General features: G+C 39.5%; 1 protein-coding gene across 8 annotated transcripts in view; it reads right to left on the minus strand.

Moving 5' to 3' along the window:
- CLASP1 (cytoplasmic linker associated protein 1) overlaps positions 1-17,824 on the minus strand; it is a 275,326-nt gene that overhangs the window by 80,420 nt on the left and 177,082 nt on the right. For 5 of the 8 annotated variants that reach the window (XM_010860818.1, XM_010860819.1, XM_010860821.1 and 2 more), the window contains exons 19-22: positions 17,162-17,332; positions 15,540-15,587; positions 5,125-5,232; positions 627-794 (exon numbers count right to left, since the gene is read on the minus strand). In XM_010860818.1, the coding sequence (XP_010859120.1) occupies positions 627-794; positions 5,125-5,232; positions 15,540-15,587; positions 17,162-17,332 (495 nt within the window). The remainder of the gene's footprint in view (positions 1-626; positions 795-5,124; positions 5,233-15,539; positions 15,588-17,161; positions 17,333-17,824) is intronic. The other 3 variants (XM_010860823.1, XM_010860822.1, XM_010860824.1) reach the window with 1 other exon arrangement.

Raw genomic sequence — 17,824 nt, forward strand, 5'->3', positions numbered from 1 at the left:
GCGTGCGTGCATGTTCAGTCACTTCAGTTCTGTCCAATTCCCTGTGACCCAATGGACTGTAGCCTGCTAGGCTCCTCTGTCCATGGGGTTCTCCAGGCAAGGATACTGGAGTGGGTTGCCATGCCCTCCTCCAGAGGTGGACCCTACAAATTGCTTTTGAAATTTTACATAGGTTAATGGCTGCTGCTGCTAAGTCGCTTCAGTCGTGTCCGACTCTGTGCGACCCCACAGATGGCAGCCCACCAGGCTCCCCCGTCCCTGGGATTCTCCAGGCAAGAGTACTGGTTAATGGCTACTTAGTGCTATTCAGTGAAAGAAAAAGCAGCACTGCTTCTAACTGGGAAGAAAAAATCCTGCCCATTCTCCCAATTTTAAGGTTTTACAAAATGATTCTCAAACATAGAAGCCTACAACGGTGTGATTTTTTCCCATGACTTTGAAGGTAAACTCCACGTATTTTTTAGTCATAAATGAAAACTAAACATGCTGCAATCTGTAAAAAGCACACACTGAAATGTCTTTTTAACACAGACAAAATGACATCCTCAGTTCAAAAATAGCTATTTCCTACAGGAAACTTATGACCAGGTTGGGAATGGTATTTCAAGACCTTTGAGAATTCTTACCTAATCCTATGCGGTTTGGACTTGTTTCTCGACTACATCCCTGACTCCTGGGAATCTTGCTTCGTTTTTCTGAAGAGGGTGTCACAGGTGGGCCTCTTGAGGAACCCCCAGTAAGGCCACTATAACCACTTCCCAACAATTTCCCTGGGGAACTGGATCGGCTGCCAGCTAAAAGTAAACCAAAACAAAATTGAATAATGAACGTAAATCAAGAAATAAGTAATTTCAGAAGTCACTTTACACAGTAGTTCCGATCAAATACCAAAAAAACTTTGTGTAAAAATAGTTTTCTAGTTGATAATATCATTAATATTTTTTAAAAATGAAGGAGCATAAAAGAACATCAAATTATAATAAATATTTACACAGAAGAACGAATGATGGAATTCTGTAAAAATGACTGCCAAATTTCTGATTCAAAAGAATAAGCTCAGGTTCAGAACAAAAAGTCTCCCTATTCTATAACAAATTTCTACCAATAATCACAAAGGTGTTTATTAAATAATTGTTTTGCTTCCTAAAGGAGTGGATATGTTAAAAACGGCTAAAAGAATAGAAGTATAACAAAAATTTCTTAAACATTAATGAAGGAAAATGGATCTAAGATTCCATTAATGTAACAAATGGAAAAGGGGGCAGAAATATGGTAAACAAAAATTACAAAATAAAATGGTAGTAATAATCTCAAATATACCAGTAATCATAATAAATGTGGCCTGATTACATTTATCTATTAAAAGACAGAGATTCCTGGGTTGGTCTAAAAAAACTGAAATGAAATTCAACTGCATATTGCTTATAAGAGACAACATACATAAAACAAAATAACAAAATAGAATAAAACACTGAACTTCAAAAAGAAAATAATTATCCTTAAAGATATAATAATCATGAAACTTTATGCTACAAGTAACACAGCCCTGAGATATAAAATAATAAAAATACAGAGAGAAACTGAAAAGATCGTAATTATTTACATACCTCTCAGAAAGATTAATATCAATAAAAGATTAACATACTAGTCATAAAATGACAGAGCAGTCAAAACCATATAGATATGCATAAACATACCTTTCCATACACACAAACGTACAGTCCGACAAACAGATGTACGTTCTCTTGTACATTTCCATAAAAACTATGTACTAAATCTCAAAGGAAGGCTCAAAAACCCTACAAAAGTAGAAATTATGCAGAATACATTCTGTGATGTGTATGCAGTAAAATGAGAAATCAAAAACATAATATGGGGAAGGAGGCAGCAGGAGGGATAAACTTGGAGAGATTGGGATTGACAGACACACACTACTATATATAAAATATACAACTAATTTAGGACCTACTGTATAGCACAGGGAACTCTACTCAGTACTCTGTAATGATGTATATAGGAAAAGATTCTAAAAAAAAAAGTGGATATATGCATACATATAACAGATTCCCTTTTCCGTACATCTGAAACCAACACAATGTTATAAATCAACTATACTCCAATAAAAGTTAAAACAAAAACAAAAACCCATAATATATAGTTAGCAATTTTTTTCTTGTAAAACAAAATTCTTTCTTAAAGCAAGCAGCAAACTAAGGATCAGATCAATATACCCAAATGGCAGTCATTAACTTAGGTAGATCATCCCCTTAAGTACAGAAGGCAACAAAATTCATAAATATCAAGCACACATTATTATGCAGAAGAATAAGAATGATCTGGACAGTAGAAACCTTTGAAATAAAACTTACCTGGAAATTACACACACACCCTTCCATAATTCAAATGAAACACCAAGATGACTACTTACCAAAATTAGTACTTTTTAATGACTTAACTACAATTTAAGTGAAATTCATTATAAAAATTATCAACACACATTATCATGAAGAACCTACTTTAGGATCTATTAATTTTGCCCATAAAATTTGAGCACACAAACTATTAGGATGTATAAAAGGAGAAAAGAAATCCATTTCAAACACTAGAATTTGAACATACAGAAAAAATGGAGAAAGATTAAGCTCCTAATAAAGAGAGAAATTAATATTGTGCGAGGCACATGGGGTGCGGGAAAATGCAAAAAACAAACAAACAAAAAACCAGCAAGAAGAGAAATGTCTTACCACCAGCAGGATTAGCAGATCTGGATCCTGGGTTATGAGAGCAGACCAAAGGACAGGCAAAAAGTGGATTAAAAGACAATAACACAATACAGAGGTCAGCATGCAAGATAGCACAAATGGGTCTGTTTACAAACACATTAGCAAAAGCTGTTTTTCCTAGGTCTTGTTCCTCCTAGTCTACTTCTGTACTTGTTTTTATTTTATACACATCATACTGTATTAGCATTTATTTTGTATCTATCCATGAAACATGAAAACACTTATGAACCTATCCTGCGCCAGGCACAGAGCAGGTGGATGAGATACAGGGAAGACTGAGGTAGTGCTGGGCCCCATGGGGGGCACCTGCTCTCTAGCTCTGAGCAGCCTGGCAGAAGTGATGGCATCTTTTTTTTTCTTACTTTTGTTTTGGCCGCCATGCACGGCATGCCGGATCTTAGTTCCCTGACCATGGCCCCTGCAGTGGAAGTATGGAGTCTCAACCACTGGACCACCAGGGAAGTTCCAGAAAGTGACTTACCATCTGTGTTCTATACCACTGTACACGGTGCTCACCATAGGAAGGGCTCCATAAACATCAACAAAGTGAAAGAAACTGCTGCTAACTAGTTTCATCTTAACAATGTCTAATGCCAAATTCTTCAATATTTAAATATTAATCCTCACATAGTTAAATCCTCAGCTATTTAAAATATGCTATTGTCCTAAATTTAATATTAATGAAACCTACTTACTCTTAAACCTGAACTATGAATGCTAGTATATCTACATTTGTAAAATATACAGATGTGTTCATATTTACCTCCTATTAAAATAATTTTTAAAAAATATCTGATTTATATCTATAAGTTTAAGGTCCAGGCTTGATCATTTGCTGGTGCTGTCTCTTTCCTGTGAGTGGCATTTGGGGAATAAAATAAAACTGAAGAGTTAAAATGGGTCCCCAATGCAAGGTGCAATATTTTTATAATACTGAAAAATTAAAGCTCTATCATTTCCCACTACAGAAGTGACTTTATTTTCGCCACCTCTTAAGCAGAAGACCCAGCGAGGGGCAGGAACCCCTGCAGAGACCATTGCCAATGAATAGCAGACATAAAAAAACATAAAAAACACTGTTCAACTTTTTCCATGAAAGAAAATAAACTTGTACAGCTGAAGGGTTGAGACATTTTTTTAATTCAACTAAATTCAAACATATTGACCTATTCTCTGAGTCCTAAACATTTTCTGTCAAGAAAAACTTCCTTGTGCTAAGATATGAGTCCTGTGACCTGAGTATTATATCTATCTGTGACTCCAGGCATCACTAGAGTTCAACAGAACAACCAGAGCCAGGATATTACTCCCTAAGCAGAAGTTTCTGAACTACACCTGCACAACTTATGTTGTACTGCATGGTGTAAGACACTAAAAGCATGGGCTTCTGTATCAGACAAGCCTGGGTTGTATAGCCTTCCAATAATATGACTGACTTTGCACTTTCTTTTCAGAAAGAAAATAAAAGCTTGTTTCAACATGAGGACTCTTAATTATCAAGGGGACCTGAGAAAGTACCTAAATTCAGGAGGAGCTGAGAAAGAACTTCTAAGCATCTATGAGAGGAACTAAGGACTGGCTGCTGACTAGCCACTCTCTACACAAGCCAGGCAGACACCATCAGCTGATGAGAGCATTGCTGAGGGAAGGGCAGCCTTCCTCAGGCATGGTTGCCCTGCCCAGGAGGACCCTGACACCCGCCCCACTCCATGTGCACAGACAGGGAAGCCTATGGGGCCAGGAAGTGAGACATCAGGACTGGATCCTGGATGAGGATACACTGATCCCATGCATGGGTGCTCTCATGGGTGATGCTAAGAATCAAGTGGCTTGACATATACAGAGAAGCAATAATGGAAGCGAGGGCAGCTGAGCAAAAGCAAGAGCCCACACTGGCAGGAAGAGAGGAGCAGGGTGATGTGTTAGCACAGCGGGCTAGGGGGAGCTCTGAATGGATTTACTTCTTGCCACTGGAAAGAGACCTCAGCATGAGCAGTCACCTCCAGGGTGCTGTTCTTAAATTACATCAGGAGTCCTCATCAACAGCAAAACGGGTCATAGCCCAGACACATTTCAACTTGAAAGGCTTGAGGGGAAGAAGAGAAACTACATTTCACTGCTTACAAAATTTAAACAGAATGTAAGTCGCTTGGAAAGGAGACACAGGTAGATACTGGAATACTCTGTTCTGTAAACTTATCCAACATACATAAAGATCATTCAGTGTCTTAGCGTCACAAAAATGTGTTTTTCCTCTAAAGTCGATAAAAATAATACAAATTTCCAACTGCAGAAGTTGGATAAAACTAAGATAACAGACAGCATAAAATATACTTCTTACGCTGGGACTGCGAGACCACTTTGGCGCGACTGCGGCCCCGACTATCGGCAGGTGTAGAGGCGACGTTGGTGGCACTCCCGGAGCTCTGCCGTCGCGTGCGGATCCGACCTGGAGGACACAGCAAACACAGTGCTTCCATAATGTTTCCAGTAAGTGCGACCCACTCAGAAAAGCACCCAGACCGCAAACAAGGGGCATGGGCTGAGTCACCTCCAGGGCAGCAGGTCTCCCCCATGTGTGGTCTTGACACGCACATGTGTACTGGTCTGTATACACAAATTCTACAGACATGTCAGAAGCTCCCCAGAGATACTCACGCACCTATCAGGTGCTTTTGTTTCAACTATTTCAGCATATTCTATATTCACAGTCACTTGAATAATTTTTCCACAATTTTTTAAAATTAAATTCTCTCTCCTGTTGTCTACATAATCTGTCATATTTCCAAAAAGCAAAAAAGAATATTAGCTGTCATCTTCATAAAAACACTATAGGGGAAAAAAAGAGTAAATGGAAAACAAACAAGTAAACAAAAAATCTTCTTAACCTGGCAATCAACAAAAACTACAACACCCTGGACAATAAATATTGTCTTGATAAATAGAATTAAACTTCTATTTTAAAGCATGTATGCCAGCAAGTTTCTAGGTTACAAAAGATGAAGTTTATTAAAAGAATCAATATTAGGAGTACCTAGAGAAATGACCTAAAAATAATGTAATGTCATAAGTATTTATGAAAAAAATTTGACACTGTATGTAAAGCAATGTGTTAACGCCAATTATTAAAGCATGAAACAATATAAAAATGAATTCATAATCAATCATTGATGGTAAGAGTAGAATGATTAAAAATTAATTTTTAAATTCAGGGATTCTTTGTTTTCAAAGGGACACAAAATGCTCAACTTCCATAATTCAATCAGAATACCAAACTGATAGGGAAAACACAAAACAATCTGAACTCCCACTGGCTTCTTATGTTGTTCAAAAGCACATCGACCTCATCAACTGAGGAAACCTGCAGAAAGGCAATACAGGAAAACAAATTCGAAAGCTTGAAAAAGGTTCAAGAAATGAAGGTAAGGAACAATAAAATAAAGTATGGCACTTAATTTTAAAAAAAAAAAGAAGAAGAAGAAAGCTAGAAAGAATCAATGACTTTTAAGAGAAATTGAATGAAAGACCTAAAAATTCTAGAATCTATATTAAAATTAGTATAGATGTGTCTGGTGGAGAAAGTAAAGTCTGATGTTGTAAAGAACAATACTGCATAGGAACCTAGAATGCCAGGTCCATGAATCAAGGTAAACTGGACGTACATAAGCAGGAGATGGCAGGAATGAACATCAACATCTTTACAAATCAATGAACTAAAATGAATAGGAATGGGCGAATTTAACTCTGATGACCATAACATCTACTACTGTGGGCAAAAATCCCTTAGAAGAAATAGGGTAGCCCTCAAAGTCAACAAAAGAGATCAAAATGCAGTACTTGCGTGCAGACTCAAAAACGACAGAATGATGTCGGTTTGTTTCCAAGGAAAATCATTTAACGTCACATAATACAAGTCTATGCCCCAACCACTAATTCCAAAGAAGCTGAAGTCTAATGTTTCTACGAAGAGCTACAAGACCTTCTAGAACTAACACCCCCAAAAGGTGTTTTTTTCATCATAGTGGATTGGAATAGAAAAGTAGGATGTTCAGAGATACCTGGAATAACAGGCAAGTTTGGCCTTGGAGTACAAAATGAAGCAGGTCAAAGGATAACAAGAATTTTGCCAAGAGAATGCACTGGTCATAGCGAACACCCTCTTCCAACAACACGAGAGATGACTCTACACATGACTATCACCAGATGGTCAATACAGAAATCAGATTGATTATATTCTTTGCAGTTGAATATGGAGAAGCTCTCTCTACACATTCAGCAGAAACAAGACCTGGAGCTGACTGTGCCTCAGATCATGAGCTCCTTATTGCAAATTTCAGGCTTAAATTGAAGAAAGTAGTAAAAACCACTAGACCATTCAGGTATGACCTAAATCAAATTCCTTATGATTATACAGTGGGAGTGACAAATAGATTTAAGGAATTAGATCTGAAAGAGTGCCTGAAGAACTATGGACAGACGTTTATAATACTGTATAGGAATTACACTATTACAGTTTTGTGGTGACCAAAACCATCCCAAAGAAAAAAAAATGCAAGAAGGCAAAATGGTCGTCTGACAAGGCCTTACACATAACTGAGAAAAGAAGAGAAATGAAAAGCAAAGGAGTAAAGAGAAGATATCCCCCGGAGAAGGGAATGGCAACCCATTCCAGTATTCTTGCCTGGAGAATTCCATGGACAGAGGAGCACGGTGGGCTACAGTCCATGGGGTCGAGACAGTTGGACGTGACTGAGCAACTAACACAAGGGGAGGATATATCCAACTGAATGCAGAGTTCCAGAGAATAGCAAGGAGAAGTAAGAAAGCCTTCTTAACTGAACAATGCAAAGAAACAGAGGAAATTAATAGAATCAGGAAGACTAGAGATCTCTTTAAGAAAATTAGAGATACAAAGGGAACACTTCATGCAAAGATGGGCACAATAGAGGACAGAAACAGAAGTAAAAGAGATTAAGAGGAGGGAGGTGGCAGGAATACACAGAAGAGCTATACAAAAAGCTCTTAATAACCTGGATAACCATGATGGTGTGGTCACTCACCTAGAGCCACACATTCTGCAGTGTGAAGTGGGCCTTAGGAAGCATTACTAGGAACAAAGCTAGTGGAGGTGATGGAATTCCAGTTGAGCTATTTTAAATCCTAAAAGAAGATGCTGTGAAAGTGCTGCACTCAACATGCAGCAAATTTGGAAAACTCAGCAGTGGCCACAGGACTGGAAAAGGTCAGTTTTCATTCCAATCCCAAAGAAAGGCAATGCCAAAGAATGCTCAAACTACTATATAACTGCACTCAGTTCACATGTTAGCAAGATAATGCTCAAAATTTTCAAGTTAGGCTTCAACACTATGTGAACTGAAGAATTCCAGATGTTCAAGCTGGATTTAGAAAAGGCAGAGGAACCAGAGACCAAATTGCCAACATCCATTGTATTATAGAAAAAGCGAGGGAATTCTAGAAAAACATCTACTTCTGCTTTATTGACTACATGAAAGCCTTTCACTGTATATGTAGATCACAACAAACTGTGGAAAATTCTTAAAAGAGATGGGAATACCAGACCACCTTACCCGACTTCTGAGAAATCCGTATGCAGGTCAAGAAGCAATAGTTAGAACCAGACATGGAACAACGGACTGGTTCCAAATTGGGAAAGGAGCACGTCAAGGCTGTATATTATCACCCTGCTCATTTAATTTATATGCAGAGTACATCTTGCAAAATGCTGGGCTGGATGAAGCTCAAGCTGGAATCAAGATTGCCGGGAGAAATGTCAATGACCTCAGATATGCAGATGACACCACCCTTATGGCATAAAGTGAAGAGGAACTAAAAAGCCTCTTGATCGAAGTGAAGGAGAGTGAAAAAATTGGCTTAAAGCTCAACATTCAGAAAACTAAGATCATTGCTCTCTTGCATATGCATGTGAACATGCAATAAACAGACGGGGTGAAAGTCTGACTAGAATTGTGGAACCTGGGATTAATTTTTTTGGGAAAAGACAGCTTTATGATATCAAACTTTCCATTCATTACTGTTTTCTCTATATCACTTTCTTCAGTGTTTTTCTATAAAGCTTTATAAATTTTTCCAAAAGCTTTACACAATTTTGTAGACTTCTTCAAAGGGGCCTTATTTTTATTATACAGAATTTAGTTTATTAAATTGTATCTCCTAATTTGTTCACAAACAAGAATACAACCACTGTATATTGATCTTAACTCTAGGAATCTCGCTAAACTTTTATTAATTCTACCCATTTACATGTAGATTATTTGGCATTATCTAAATAGAAAACCACCTTCAAATGAGACTTCTGTTTTCTCCCTTCAAACTCTACCCTTTGATTACTTTACCTGCTGTTTTGGAACACAGAGCACAATGCTAAAAAGGAGTACAAAATGGGTTTTGTTATCTTGAGCCACAGTTTTGCTTTTTTTTTTTAATTCTGGAATTTCATAAAAATTATATTTCAACAAGTTAAGAAAACTCATTCCCAATTGCTAAGGATTTGTGAAAAATGTTTGTTTTTTAAATTAAATTATTAAATGCTTTATTTTCACCTTCTGATATAAGATTATTCTCCTGGATGTACTGAGCTGCTCAGTACATTCATTTGAATGTTCAGTACATATATTTGAATGTTCAAAGCTATAAGGTTTGAAAGTACTTTTTTTTTTTTTTAAAGAAAGTATTTAGCCTGGGCTAAACCTCTTACTACCCTGCTTGTCTTTCCAAGTTTTTATTTCTTTAAATATCAAGACAACAAAATGGTTTCTTTCTTGGAACTTGATGGGAACTCTTTAAGATCTATACTGAAGTTGAGTTCTTCTGATGAGGATCTATGTTTGCTTCTGCTAGTGTCCTATGGAGACAAGCAATTCACAGCCACTTTAAACTGACTTATCTATTTGGATTTTTCATATAACAAAAGTAGCATAAATTCTGAGCAAAAATCTGCATGAAGACCCAATTTATGGTTGCAGATTTTCAGAGAAGATAACTTTCCCTGCTCCACCCAGTAACTGAGGTTCCAATGGGTAGATTCCCTCACCCTCTTCTATTTAGTAGAGTTAACCTCTTGTTCACCAGTGATGACATAGGTCTTGGGTGGGTTCGAGCTTACTTTCTGTCACTCCATGCCCTAAATACTCATAGCAATGCCCCAGGTCTCCAGGATTCAGTCAAAACCTCAAGATGCAAACCAGCTTTGGCTCTCATCTCTTGGGGTTTCTGCTCTTGCTAAAGCATGTAGATGTGTGGCTTCACTGCGATGAGTGATCTGTTCTCAGTTGGGAAGATCATTTAGACTACTGAATTCTGCATACTGCTAAATATACAAGTTTCTTATTTCTTTTAATCATTTAAGTATAGCAACTTTATATTATATAAAAGACCTTTAAGTATTAAAGAGATTATGTTTTTATTCTTTTGCTTTGCTGTTTATCAGTCATCATAGATGTAATTTTAGACTATGAGCTCATACTTGGCATACTTTAATCTGTGAGAACCCTAAGAAACCAGATTTGAGAGTGGCTTTCTCTGTAGAAGTTCAGTGTTTGCTACTGTCAGGCATCCTTGGGAGCTATAAATGCAGACCATTTTAATCCATCAGGTTGGGGTTTCCAGATAACACAGGTAAGATAAACTGACAGCACAACTTGTGTGAGAAGAAAGTTTAGTTACAAATTAGGGAAGACTGGTTTTTGCTTTGCTTGGGACAAAGTCAAGAGAGAGATCATGTCAGTTTGAAGATAAAAAGGTTTTTTCCCCCCAAACCCACCTTTTCATGGATATATAGTACTGCTAAAATGCTGTCTTAGCGATAACTCTTAACTCTCACTGAGGTATTACATAAGAAATCTCAGAGCATCCTTAAAATCAGTTTTTGGAAGTTTAAAGGGTCTCTGTTGTATTGTACTCAGATATATATATATATATGAAACTATCCATGACATGGTTAGATAGCATCACTGACTCCATGAACATGAATTTGAGCAAACTCCAGAAGACATAGGACAGGGAAATCTGGCGTGCTGCAGTTCATGAGGTTGCAAAAAGTCAGACATGACTTAGCAACTTAACAATAACAACAAGAAGTATATTTCCTTTATTGGAAGAGGTTTAGTTTCAGTACTTATATTAATTTGGCAATATTACTAAAAATACCTGCATATGTTTTAAAGAGATGATATAAAATAGTCTATAGTCTTTAGGAAAAATAAAGTCTATTCAATAAACAAACTAAAAATATACTTCAGTTCTACACCATGACCTGTTAATGACATATTCATTCATACTGTGTTTTGACAAAGACAGAAAGAAGATGTGGGGAAAAAAAAAAGCCAGCAAAAGTAAAAGATATTGAAATGGGATATCAGGGGGGAAAATTCTGGAAGGAGAGACAAGAGAGGCATTTAGAGAATGCATATATCTAGAGAAAAGCAGATCCATAGGAAAACAGAGACCTGGAGAAGTGCAGCCTTTGACTTATGTGGAAGGAAGGATCAAACACCACCTGTATATCATGGCCTTTTAATGGTGCTGCTGAAAACTGCTTCCAGTCACACTGCCATTCTTTTAGAAAAGCCCTCAGGACAGGAAATGAACCGGGTATACTGGTTTAACTTGGAAGCATGGTTCTCCCACGTTCAACTTAGCCGAAGACAGTTAAAAATCATTCAACAGCCTCCCATCATTCGAGTCTCTGTGCTCCTGCCTGAGCTCCACGTGGAGATGTGAGAATGCAAAGCCCTTCACGTAAATTTCACTCTCGAGCTGGGACCTCTAGGCCCATGAACTGCTTCACACTCACTGGCTGGGGCACAATACACTCGACTGCACTCACACTCACACGTGGCATTTGTGAAAGAAAGTTGCAAAGTCGAGCACTTGTAAGTTTGCTACCTCTATCTCTCTACAAAAATAACTTTTATCATATTTTTTAAAGATAAAAGTAAAAGAAGTTTAACACTTTTATTTCTATATATAGGCACATTTTTTCATTGTGCAAAAAGGCTAATCACTTAAAATTGCTTGGATAAATATACAGCAATACCAAACGTTTTATTTCCCAGTAAAATGGAACCAAAATCTAAGTTTCTTTTCCTAAAGAGCAGACAAGGCTGCAGAGTCTTTTTTAAATCATGTAATCTTAATGAAAATCACCAATAGTTAAGCATGGCCATTGACCATTTAATAACATTTAATAACATATGATAACTTATTCTCTGAAACCATCAGTTAAGTCATCAGTATCCACAGGTCACTGAAGTTATTTTTTAAGTACTTTAACTCTTCATTTTAAATTATTTTGGAAAAAAATATGAATAATACCTTTCCTGAACCCAGCAGTTAAATTAAAAAAAAAAAAAAAAAAGCAAGCGATAAGATAAGAATCATTCATTTTCCTCACAAGCTGAGTATCTGCAGGGGCCTCTGTGCCTGTGGGGACTGTTCCAGGGCCTGCTGGGATGTGCTAGTGCACAGATGCTCAAGTCCCACAGCTGCCTCCATATCCCAGAGCAACTGAGTGCAGACCGTGCAGGACTGCATGCTTACTGAAAACAAGCCGCCTACAAGTGGGCCCACACGCTACAAACCCATGCTGTTCAAGGGTCAGTGGTGATTGATTACAAACTCTCTCACAAATGGCAAAACAGATAATATCAATGTTTTCTTCTTCCAAATCCTCCAAGTCACTGAACATAACACACTGAAAGATGACCTGGAAATAAATTTTTGTTCAAAAGTTGAGCTTTGAGTTCTTCGCAAAAAACATTTTTCTGATTAGTCATAAATGTCAGGATAGCTACTTCATGTGTGCGATAAGGAACCTCCAGAGAATATTTATTTTTCTCAATCACTGTAACAAGGGAGTCACCAGGCTTCAAATGTATTGTCTGAATTTTGAATTCAGAGCTTCCAACTACCGATTTAAATTTCTGCCTCCTGACGCAAGTATCTAGTGCTTGTCCTAAGAGCTACCGTAACAGATAGTCAACGCACATATTAACAAATTTTCAAAAGACTCAAAATGATCCTAAAAATTCACACAGGAAACTTGACAAGATGCTAAGTGGTGTTCGCTGTTATGGAGCTTTTCTAAGCAGCCTGCTAAATTTCACAGGTGAAACAGATAGAAATGACAGTTGAAAGGGCTCCCAAGGCCTCTATTTTCCATCTCATCATCACACAAGGCTGGAGGTTCTGACCCGCCAGCGCTGTGACAGTCTGGATGGCCCTGGAACCAAAGCCGACCCACATGGGATTCTGGCTAATTCTGAATTCTGTATGATTAAGGGCCCACAGATCATCCTCCACTTTCCTACCAGAAGGAGAACCAGAAAGAGACTTCTTGTCCTCAGCTTCCAGCACAATAACTGAGCAAGCAACCCTCTGACCTTACCCTGAACAGGTAAAAGAAAGCTAAAGGTAAAAGACAGGTAAAAGAAAACTGAAGGAAAAAAAAAAAGTGTAAAATCTCCACTGCTGGGTGGAATAACAGGCTGACTTCCAATCTCTGGTACAGATATATGAAATCAACCAGGGCACTCTGCAAAAAAATGTGGAAATTCCCACATCATGTCTCTAACTTTCCGTCTCACCTGCATTATTATTGTATCCTACTCTATTCCCTGTCCATCTAGCCTGAGGAAATACTTAAGATTCTTTCTTGGAGAAAAAGAAATATAAAATGACTTGTTTCAACTAAAAACTGGAAGAAAACCACACCTAGCCTCAGTCTTCTATCACAATGGCAGGCTTAGCATGACACAGGCCTTTTGTCCATTTTTCATTTTGGAAACTTCTCATTTCAAAAGCTTATCCAACTCTAAGAACCGTCAGTGGAGCTTGTTGAAAATTCAGGTTCCTTGTTTGTTCCAAACTTAATCAGAATTTTCAAGGGGCAGCACCTAGGACTCTGTTCTTGTAAGCAAGATTCTAGGAGATTTTTATGATGAGATAAAATTAAAGAACACTGATCTTGAGACTATATGTCTTTTAAAAATTTCATTTGAATTTCTCCTTTGTGAATTTCTTAGAAAGTAGTATATGAATTAAAAGCACTGTGAGCTGCACATCTCGAGATAAAACCCAGTCTACTCTGCTGGCTGGCCTTTAGAGGGGCTAAATGTAACACAGGAACTAATCTAGCAGTTCCTAATTGTTAAATCACTATCCTGAGGGTTGCTGAATCTAAGCCATTACCTTACGCAAATGAGATAACTCTATATTTCAATTATCTGAAACATCATGCTTACTATCTAGAGACTTTGCAAAACTGATCATGTCTATCATGTGCTAATCAAAGAACTGTACTGACAGGAAGAGCTCCGTCTAAAATTCAAAAGAATCAAACATCAGAAAGAGCCTCTTGAGATCAACACAAACAGAAAACAAAGTGGATGTGGGGATGTGTATTTCCTCCACCAGTTATATTCCTGTGTGTCCCAGAGAACAGAGCACAGAGAAGGCATTTAACCCAGGTTGATGAGTGGATGAATGAGAGTAAATGAACGAATGGGGCTGGCATCAGTGGGACAAACAGAAACAGTATCATATAATTCAGTAGCTTCAAGGGAGAGAAAACAATTTTTTTTTTAGCGTCTAGAAATTACCTGCTAAAAAACCTTTACCAGCCTTTAACCTGCATTGCCAATTGACACTGAAACTTATGTTTACAAGAGGAAAGGTCAATCCTGAAAGGCCCACAAAAGCACAAAGTGAAGAGGAGGAATCAAGTGGAGGTGGTGCTTCAGGAGTGACAAAACCTGAGATGAGTCACCTACGAGGTTCATAGGGATGCTCCTCCCAGTGTGGGCTCAGAGTGACACGCTATGGATAGCACACTGGAGCCCAAATCCACAAATACAACGACTGAACAAGAAAGGAGGGGAGCGTTCAGGCAGAGGGAAGGCAAGACCCGGTGGAGACAGGCGGAGGAAGAGTGGAGGGAAACGCGTGCAACGTGTCATGCAGGGACCCCAGGGAGGGCGAGGGCACCAGGCAACACTCGTGGGGACACACCTCTTCACAGAGACAAACCGCTTACCCTCCGCTTTAGTGGCAGTACCATCTTTAAGCAAATTAAAAAAACAAGGGAAGGGATAACAGGGAACAGTTAGTAACATCAAAAAAATTAAAAAGCAGAATGTTATTATTAGCTACCAAAAAAGCAAAAGTACAATTTAAAATAAAATTAAAAGGGAAACAAGTTCAACAGCAAAGCACAGTCTGAAGCAAGTAAGTGCACCGTCTATTGAAATCAGCTTAGGAGAATGTGCTTTTTGCCTTCAGAAAACACCACACGAAAGGACAACCCAGGGTCAGGCCTTGGCTGATGGACTGTGTTTTTGATTTGGCCAACCTCATCCTCCTTGGGCTTCCCTGGTGGTTCAGTTGGTAAAAAATCCACCTGCAATGCGGGAGACCTGAGTTCGATCCAGGGTTGGGAAAATCCCCTGAAGAAGGGAAAGGCTACCCACTCCAGTATTCTGGCCTGGAGAATTCCATGGACTGTGTAGTCCATGGGATGGCAAAGAGTCGGACACAACTGAGCAACTTTCAGTTTCATTTTCTTTCATCCTCTGAGAGTCCCTTTTTCTTGGAACAAAGTATTGTACTAGCAGAATAACGGGGGGAACTACGGACACCCAGAGGGCAGAGGCAGTGAGTCAGCAGCCCCGGAAGCTGGCATAGCAGCACCCAGCCCAGCCACACGGTCCAGCTCGGTACCTGAGTCGAGGCCTAGGGGCTCCGTGTCTCCCCTCATGTGTTTGGACTCTAGAAGTTGGGAAAAGGATCATCAGCTTTAACACTATACTCCTTCCTGCACAGACGTGGTGTGTCCACCTCAGTAGGACCTGTAACAGCTTCTCAGAAGGATTGTGTTATACTGCGGGGCTGATTTTGCTTGGTTTTTATGGATCTGGACATCAGGAAAACTGAGGTCAAGCTAGTGGGGAATACTCCAGTCTCATCATCTGGAAGACCCGAGAGCTTTTACAAGCTCCAAGTGGAGCCCACAGGGTCCAAGTTAAAACAGCTTTAATATGCACAGAAAAACAAGGACTACTGTTTTCAAACAATGAAGCAAATACTAACTATAGATCCTCAAGGTGGATCAAACAGAACTAAAATGAACAGAAAGCCTTCACAGAGGACAGACTTCTGACTTCTGTCTTGCTCAGTGATCACACATCAACACAAGAGCCTAAACACACCTACGTGATGGTGTAACAGTTAAATAAACAACATAAAAGGAGAGCTCTTATTGGATATGTTTCCAGTCTCAGTAAGATACTTCTGTAAAGAAGACAAGACTGATTTAACAACATTCCACACTATAAACCTTACCTTTTAAATTAATAACATTCCTCTCACAGCCACAGTTTCCTTCATCTTATAGGATAATAGTTTACAAAAGACTTCTATATAATTTCATTTGTCCCTACCACATGTGTTAACAGGTGGCTATTATTTAATAGCCCTAACTAATTTATGGGTGGAGGAAATAGATTCAAAGCTTCTTGGCTTGGTCAAGGTCACTAAGTGCCCGTCAGGCCCACTAATTTGCTTGGTATTCTCTCACTCTGTTCCCATGATCTTAGATGTCAGTTGTGGAACTGACTTTGGGGTTAGTTTGTAAACCACAAGAGCAGTAAGTCTCAATGTTTCATGAAGTTTAAATCACATTCACTTCCTTAAAATCCCAAATAAAATGAATCCTGCTAAGTCTCTAGACTTTGGCTTTGAACAACTCTGCTTTAACAAAAATAAACTGAAATAAACTATAAGCCTTACAACAGGTATTCAGGCTACCATGCTATCAGACACTAATTCTTTTGAAAGTAAGTTTTTAAATCTTTTGTGATATATCCTTAGAGTCTGTGCATGCTCCTCCCAAGGTGACACAGGAGGACAGACAACACCCTTTTGTGTGATACATTATGCTGGTCAGAAAGTCCTCCCACTCCTTTGGAGCCCCTTGTTACCCCCTCCCTGTGCCCACTCCAGGCAAAGCCTCACTGAACAGTCAAGCTCTGCACCCCACCGCAGGACAGGAGGGGAGGAAACCCAGCTCTGGCCACAAGGGAGGAGGCTGGGATGCTGGAAGGGGCACATGACACAGGGGGACGCACCACTGATGCCCCAGCAGAGAGGACACTCACCCAAGGGTGGCTGTAAACCAGCAGTCAGCACACAGGGTCACTTAACTCTGAAACATTAGCCCTGCAACCGCGAGACCTGCCTCACTTACAGTTTCTGGTCATTTGCTCTGTAAATCAATCTAATCTGAGGTTAAGTGTCATCTCGAATGGCAGACCTGGAGGGAAGGGTCTCAGAGGTCTGGTTACCTAAGGACGCATACGAGCCCGGAGGTAAGGCCGCCGCCGAGCTGAAGGGTGCTGTGCCGGCAGCCGAGGAGATCTTGGATTTGGCGCTGGCAGCTGCATTCACATCGATGTCGCTTCGAGACCGCTGCAGGGACCCTGCGGTGGATGCAGACTTGGTGCTGACCGTGGAAGCTGCAGGGGGAGGAGTGAGCTTTAGCAAGGACAGTAAGGGCTGCGCTAGACCTTCAAGCACTGCGTCCCCTGAAAACAAACATCAGGTTTTCACAAAGGCTGGAGCACAGAGCACTGTCCAACAGTAGCTCCTGGTCACTCGACAGAGCTTAGCTGGTGCTGAAGGGAACGACAAGTGACCATAACTCCACACACCTTCATAACCAAAACCATAGATCCCACAGAAATGGACCACAGTTGTGATCCAGAAGAGTAATCAAACAATGAAAACTCATTTGCATCTGGCCAATGTCCTCCTAAGGTGGTATGAAGGCGCCCTCCCACCCCCCGGGCACAAACCACCCCCCACCCCCATTTCAGGGAACATCCCCCTCCCCACTCCCCAAAGCTGCCAGGTCCGGGGTGCTTGGAGCATCCCAGCCAGTGCTCAGAGCACAAAAGCATCAAACACACACACACACACACACGCCCCATGACAGCACCAAGTACAGG

This window comes from Bison bison, unplaced genomic scaffold (assembly GCF_000754665.1).
Source record: "Bison bison bison isolate TAMUID 2011002044 unplaced genomic scaffold, Bison_UMD1.0 scf7180017864471, whole genome shotgun sequence".
NCBI lineage: Eukaryota > Metazoa > Chordata > Mammalia > Artiodactyla > Bovidae > Bison > Bison bison.